Source organism: Ictidomys tridecemlineatus, chromosome 7 (genome assembly GCF_052094955.1).
Source record: "Ictidomys tridecemlineatus isolate mIctTri1 chromosome 7, mIctTri1.hap1, whole genome shotgun sequence".
Classification (NCBI taxonomy): Eukaryota; Metazoa; Chordata; class Mammalia; order Rodentia; family Sciuridae; genus Ictidomys; species Ictidomys tridecemlineatus.
The window spans coordinates 46,705,855-46,713,100 of record NC_135483.1 but is presented as its reverse complement, the minus strand read 5'-3'; the positions used below and the strand labels follow the sequence as shown (position 1 = coordinate 46,713,100).

The 7,246-nt window shown below is 37.0% G+C and overlaps 1 protein-coding gene across 1 annotated transcript in view; it reads right to left on the bottom strand.

Moving 5' to 3' along the window:
• Nucleotides 1-618: 618 nt before the first annotated feature.
• Nucleotides 619-7,246, bottom strand: part of Cngb3 (cyclic nucleotide gated channel subunit beta 3) — a 138,262-nt gene continuing 131,634 nt past the window's right edge. Inside the window, exons 16-18 of the mRNA XM_021728651.3 lie at nt 6,399-6,545; nt 5,560-5,728; nt 619-2,431 (exon numbers count right to left, since the gene is read on the bottom strand). Coding sequence (XP_021584326.2) covers nt 2,153-2,431; nt 5,560-5,728; nt 6,399-6,545 — 595 coding nt within the window. The 3' untranslated portion in view covers nt 619-2,152. The remainder of the gene's footprint in view (nt 2,432-5,559; nt 5,729-6,398; nt 6,546-7,246) is intronic.

The window sequence follows — 7,246 nt, the reverse complement described above, 5'->3', positions numbered from 1 at the left end:
ATAATTTTGTGAGGCAATCATAACTCTTTTTATATATAATACATATATCTTAATCATAACTCTTTATATATATATAATATATATATCATAAATATCTCTTTATACAATATTATGAAAATGTATAATAAGTCTTTTCATTATAAGAAATTGACTCCACAATATTCCAGCTACAAGATGGAGCCCCATGAAACCCAGTTATGTAGTTCTAGTCTGAATCCAAAGGCTTAAGAACCAGAAGAACCAATGGTGTAAGTCCCCTTGTCAATCCAAAGGCCTGAAGAAGCTAATACGGTCTCTGAGTAGGGAGGTAAAGTGGTCAAAAAATGTTTTTAGAAAGTTTTGATTTTTCTATGGCAAAAGAACTGAGAAGCTTGACTAGAGATTAGCACACACTTTAGGTGAAAAGTGAATGTCTCTTTGGATTGAACAGAAAACATGCTGGATGCAAACGAAGATAATTAGCTTAAAAATACAACTAGGAAGATTTTATTGCCCTGCATAAGTAAAAAGAGCTGTTGACATTCTTAGATGTTAGTTAGACTAATGGATTGAAATTAAGATGATAATGTCTGAACTAGGATAGTTTGGGGGAGAAATAATCAACAGGGAATGCATAAATGCATTGGTGTCATATTTTAATTTTCACTTGAAAAAGTAACAGAGTATAAGGTGCTCACAAGTTCAAATTTATTTATTTATTTATTTATTCATTCCTGTTATTAGGCTCTTTTCTTTCTGGGCTTTCTAGTCATTGTACTATACACAATTGCTACTTAAAAATTTGTCCGTATTTGCTTAAATCCTGAGAAAGACCAAGTGACATTCTGTAAAACTTGTTATGTTTTGAGATACTCAAATACTAGGTTAAACCATGGCAAGTCTACCAAATGATATATTTTGCTACAATAATTGATTTGTACCGTGTTTGCTCAATGCATCTATGTTGCAGGCTTTTGGGATAATATAATTTGCTAAAATCCTCTCAATACAGTGCTTCAATAATTACCATCTTCTGGGACTTGGAAATAGCCTTATTATACAGACCTTGATGTTATACAATAATGGCATTTATTGGAATGGAATTCTATATGTATTATTACTTCCGACATCAGCCTGGCTTTCTTAGTCTCCTCACAGCATGCAACTTTGGTAATTATGCTAATGCTAGCTGATTCATGAGGACAACTTCCTAAAGTGCACTTAATTAACTTGGAGATTTTGTAAACAGCTGTACATGTAGGTTCCGCAAATTATGAGAATATGTCAATTTGACATGTGTACAGTCTGCCTCCCCAACCTCATCACTTTTTTTTACTAAAGCTTAAAATGATGAGAAACTCTAATCTATTGCCTTTTGAATGAAGCTAGTGCTTAAGGGAGATTCTGGGAAATGTCACTTTAGCCTATATGAAGATGGGGACAGTCTGGTTTCTCCAGTCTGACTGTTGACTCAGAAGAGTTAGGTAGATGATGAATGAAGTTGGTATAAGGGAAATTATTAAAGTTTGTGTATTTGGAAAAGGGAATAATTTTTTCTAACATGTTTCTACAATGTGATTTTGCCAGTCAGTTTGTTAGTCCTCCTGACAATCATTGATCTTCAGTGGACTGGTCTGAAAACCCGGTGTCTCATTCAGAAGGCTCTATGGTCTCTGCTTTCTTTCTGGGGTTGATTTGATATTTTAGTGACTCCTCATCCTTGTTTGAATGGAAATCATCTGACTTTTAACCTAGTTTATTAAGATCCTATACCCCTCTATACTTAGAATAGTTAGCCAAGAATAGAAGTGCTCTACCAGAAATTACACACAAGAAATGTACAAGACAAAGGATAACGAATCACCTCAGAGCCATGACCAAGCTAATCAAAATGGAAGGAAGAAAAAACATTACCAGGATAAAACTGGAAGGGAGCATACTACATATGCTTAGAAGAAATGACAATTGCACAAAACTAACAACATTGGAGAATAGAAATTTAAAAAAAATCTTAAGGCCACTACATAAAATCACACTCTCTGATAAGTCTTAAAAACTAAGCTAGGGATTTGCCTGTGGTTTTCTCAAGGGGCATAGCAAGGTCATTTTCTGTCATTAATTTAAGCTAAAATCCTGGCAACTAGCTAGATTACATCTAAAGATAATCAAACATCTATTGCTCAGCCTTTTCTTTGACTTCAATAGTCAGGACCTCCTCCCCGGCCTCGGCAGAAGGAGCCATGCTGATGATGAGTGATTGATTAGAAGTTCCTCTGGGTAAAACTGCCCTTTCAACTGAGGGGGGCATTTCCTCTGCTGCAATAGAACTTTCTTTACATTTGGATTTGTCCGGTGTTTTTTCAGCTGGCTCCCTTCCTTTATCTTCATTTTCTTTTCCTTTATCTTCATTTTCTTTTCCTTTATCCTCTTCTTTGGGGGATTCACATTTTTCCTGGAAGAAGCAGTTACAAAGAATTGGTATTGAAATCATAGGCAAGGACATTGGAATCTTGATTAGCATACAGTGGTTCCTGCCAAGACAAAGGCTATCAGAATTGACTGAATATGGAAATCAAGTCTGACTTGCTTCTATCACTCACTAAACGTTCTGCTGTAGAATGAAGCTGAGTTGTTGCATTTGGTTTACAGGGTTAGTCTAGATTCCATTTTCTGTCCCTGCCAAAGAATTCTCTTCTGATTGGTCCTCATACACTTAGATTTATTAGACTCAATGCTCAGGACTCTTTGCTTTTGGTTTTTGAGTTTTTACTTATTTCATTTATTTTATGAAGATGAAATTTTAAATATTTATATTTTAATAAAACATAGTATTAACCAAATGTTATGTAAAAATACTATAGAATGTGTCTTTTTTCCTTCTGCAGAAGCTCAAGGGAGACCCTCTTGGAAAAACTCATATTTCTTCCTAGCACAATTTTCTCCATTTGTCTCATGAGTGCTTAAGTTATCATTTTTGAACCTTTCATATTTAGTGTTATCTATAGAAATTTCATGGTAAAAATTCTACTAAGTTCCTTACTGGTGATGCTTGGGATAAACTTAAAAGAGGCCTTCTCAAGATGTAAATGTGCACAGGTGAAGTTGAGAATCTTTGAGGTGCCCCCCCACTTGGTTCTCAGGATTGAACCAAGGGTACTGTACCATTTATTTTGAGACGGGGTTTCACTAAGTGGCCAGGGCTGGCCTTGAACTTGTGATCCTCCTACCTCAGCCTCCAGGGTTGCTGAGATTACAGGCAAGTGCCACCAAACCTGGCCAAAGTTGAGAATTTTAAGAAATTTAGTTATATATTTCTCTATCCTTATATGTTCTTTGTGAAAATTATTATTTCAGTATTGATATAAATGAGGCATTTGATTTATACAACACCCCTATTTTTACCTCAGTGTTGTGTATGTGGAAAAGTAAGAGGTAAGTTTTAGTTTTTTGACTGTGATTGATTTTGTGATATTTGTTTCACTCATTTCTGAAAGGTCCACAGCTGCACATTTCTAGTAGTTTTAGAGATAACATAAATGACTAGATGTAGAAAACCTGAATTCCCATTCTGTTTCTCAATATCCGCTTTCATAGATTTATTATGAGAATCAAATAAATATAGACACAAAAATTTAAAAAAAGGAGAGAAAAACAATATTTGAATGACTTTAAATTTCTGGGAATTAGAAGGAGAAGTGGTAAAGTCTGAACACTGGGTAGTAGAGTAGTAGATTTTCACCCTATAACTAATTGTGATCTTATCCAGATTTCTTAATCTGGGTTGATAGACCCAACCTGATATTTTCTTAAAATTGGGAGCCACCTTGTCACAAAGCCATGAAAAGATAATTTCGGCTTTACTATAAATTACTGCAAATTCTGAACCTGCTTGGAATGCCTGCCCGTGCCTTGAACTCACCCATGCCTGGCTCTCTGACCAGATAGCAGCCCTCTCTGAAACTTTACTGATGCCTCATAAATCTTGGCCTTCCCTGGCCAGATAACAACCCTCTCTGAGTCTCTAATGACCTTCATAAATTCTGATGTCGGGGCCAGCAAAAATGTAAATGACCATTTGTGTTATGCTCATCAGAGTTCTGTTATCTGTAACCCACCTTTGTGTAACTTTCTGGGCTATAAAGCTGGGCTGCAGGAAAGCTGCGGGTGCTGTCTTGTTCCCACAGTTTTGGGTGGGAGAGGCAGCTCAGCTGGTCGAAATAATAAGCTTGTTTTAATTGGAGTCAGTGGTCTTTTCTTGTGTCTTGGTCTAACAGGGTCTTGGTTTTTTCTTTAACATGAAGGACTTGGATGAAATCTGTAATTTTTGACTTGAAATATTTTTAATATATATTGATTGTTTATTAAAAATTTTATTGGCAGGTTGGTAAAATGGCTTGTATATTTATATTTATATTATATATATTTATATATAATGGCTTGTATATTTATATATATATATGCTTATATACCTATATATATGTGTGTGTGTGTGTGTGTGTGTGTGTGTGTGTGTGTGTGTGTATGTGTACTGTTGATTCTCATTGCTCATCAAAGTTTTGTTTTATAAAGTCGCCATGAACATGTGAACTAATGCTGAACATCGCTCCTAGGGTGAGTTCCTATATGCCTAGGGCCACACCATTTTTGTCAACTGATCAGTATATAACCGATTCATATATGTTTCTGTTTAGGGCTTATTTACTTATTTATTCATTCATTCATTCTGAGGATTGTACCCAGAGATGCTCTACCACTGAACTACAACTCTAGCCTTTTTATTGAGACAGTGGCTCCCCAAGTTTCCCAGGCTGGCTTTGAACTTGCCATCCTCCTGCCTCAGCCTCCTAAATTGCTGGGATTACAGTCATGTACCACCATGCTTGGCTTAGAGATACCTTATCTAATGTATTAATTTGATGAATTATTGATTCATTACATTGAACTCATGGACAAAAACACTAATTAGTGACTAAATGAAACTTACTTAACACATATATTTTCTCTGTAAGGCGTATTTGTATTTAGGAGCTTTAGATGCCAGCACTACACTTGGGAACCATTTTAAAAAGCAAAATATCCCTCTTTTTCTCACTCTCCCCGCCCCACCCACAAATAGTACACAATTCAAAAAAATATGGTGCCAAACAGATTGCATAAAATGTCACTAATTTATAGTGTTTTAAGGGCTGAAACAAGAAGGTAGAGTGTCTCCTTGTTTGACCTTGGAGGGAAGTGTATGTAGCAGGCAACTCGAGTTTATTACCACTCTGCATGTGCACTTGTCTGCAAATGACCCCAAAAGCCTCATGAGTATTGATTTGGGGTCAGAAATAAATTATAATGAGAAGGCAGATTCACAAATAAAATCCATAAATGATGAGGACCAACTGTATTTAAATACAACGAACCGAGGAGTACTACATGTGATGGTATGTAGGGTCACAGTTCAAATAATAATAAATGCTATATATAAAGGAGTAATCATTAGTATTAGATTCTCCCAAATTATCCTACCAGCTGAAGTGGAATTAGAGTAGGAGCTCTGTCCATTACTTCCCTCAATTTGTTCTGCCTTGTTACCTGAGCTTCTTGTTCTCTCTTCAGTTTGAGCAGTCTTCCAATATCTCCTGTCCCTCCCAGGAGAGCTCTAAACATTTTCGGTGTCTTTTCTTTTGGTTGAAAGAGAAGGGCAAGGCCTTTTCTTGGAGGGGTTGCTTCTTTGTTACCACCCTTCTGCTTTAGAAGCACTCTGTAGTCAGGAGAGGAAAACAGTTTTAGGTATCTCTGTGAGAGTTTTCTGACAAAATCTACCAGAAAATATGTAATTTCTCCTACCTGTCAGCTTTCAACAGGTTCCAGCATTAACAGCTGTACTTAAGCATATCTCATGAAGAGAGTTGATGGCAATCATGCCAAATTTATCCTCAGCTTAGACTTTATACAGTAAAGCCAACTGTGTCAAACTCTATTGGGCTTTTTATTTTTTGTTTTTTATAATGAGGTTTGAACCCAGGATGATTTACCACTGAGATACATTTTCATCTCTTTTTATTTTTTATTTTGAGAAAGAGTCTCACTAAGTTGCTGGGGGGGGGGTGGGTCTTCCTAAATTTCTGACACTGACCTTGAACTTGTGATTGTCCTGAATCAGCCTTCTGAGTTTCTGGGATTATGGGTCCCTACCTCTATTGTTTTTGTTCTTCTATTTTTTTGGACCCGGATTGAACCCAGGGACACTTAACCACTAAGCCACATCCCTAGCCTGTTTTGTTTTGACACAGGATGTTTCTTAAGCCCTTGCTAAGTTGCTAAGGCTGGCCTTGAACTTGTCATCCTCTTGCCTCAGCCTCCTGAGCCACTGGGATTATAGGTGCGCATCACCATGCCTGGTTCCTCTACTGGGTTTTTAAAGGTTGTACCTAGCTTTCTTCATGAGGAGTTTTTCAGAATCTGGATAATGTACTAGAATTTCTTGGAGGGTCTTTTTGTCCAGAGTTAGAAGATTGGCAAATCCATGGGCCACCACATTGGCAGTTCGACGGTTTCCTCCTCCTGATGCCAGAAGGCTGTAAGAGAGAAAAATGAGTCTTGGCCACCAGTTTCACTCTTACCTCATGGAGATCTTTTGAAAAATATATAACAATTATTATTCAGTACATTTGTTGTCCATAACATTGGCCTCATATTCAGGTGAAAATACTTATCCCACCCAAGTGAAAGTATTTCCCCTAATGCAATCCCTCAAACCCTCCTGTTTTATCTAAAGGAGATGGAAAGCTAAGAAACACCTGGAAGATCACAGCACAAGGACACATACCCCTAAAGACTGATGCTTACAAGACTTTAGGTTGTCTTTTCTCTCCCTTACATATTGCCTTCCTCTCAACAGCAGGACACCTATATAATAATGGTGAGTTATAGCTGAAGCAGGCGCAAGATGTAAACTCCCTCTGATGAGGAATACTTAAGAAAGCCAGGTATTCCTTTTGCTTTCTTAAGAAGACAAAAACAGGGACATAAGAGGAATTTGAATCTTCTGACATCCATGCTATAACAAACATTAACATAGCCCAACTCCTGGTCAGATTAGCATAAAAGTTCACACAAAAGGCAAATTCTACCTTCATTTCTATGATCTGGCACATCATTTCTGCTTTCAACAATGATTACAGGGAATGTTAGAGGGCAAGAAAAAAAATGCAGTCTGACGAGACAAAGCTAGCATTAGAAACAGGTTGAGATTGCACAGCTGCCAGAACTCCTAGGC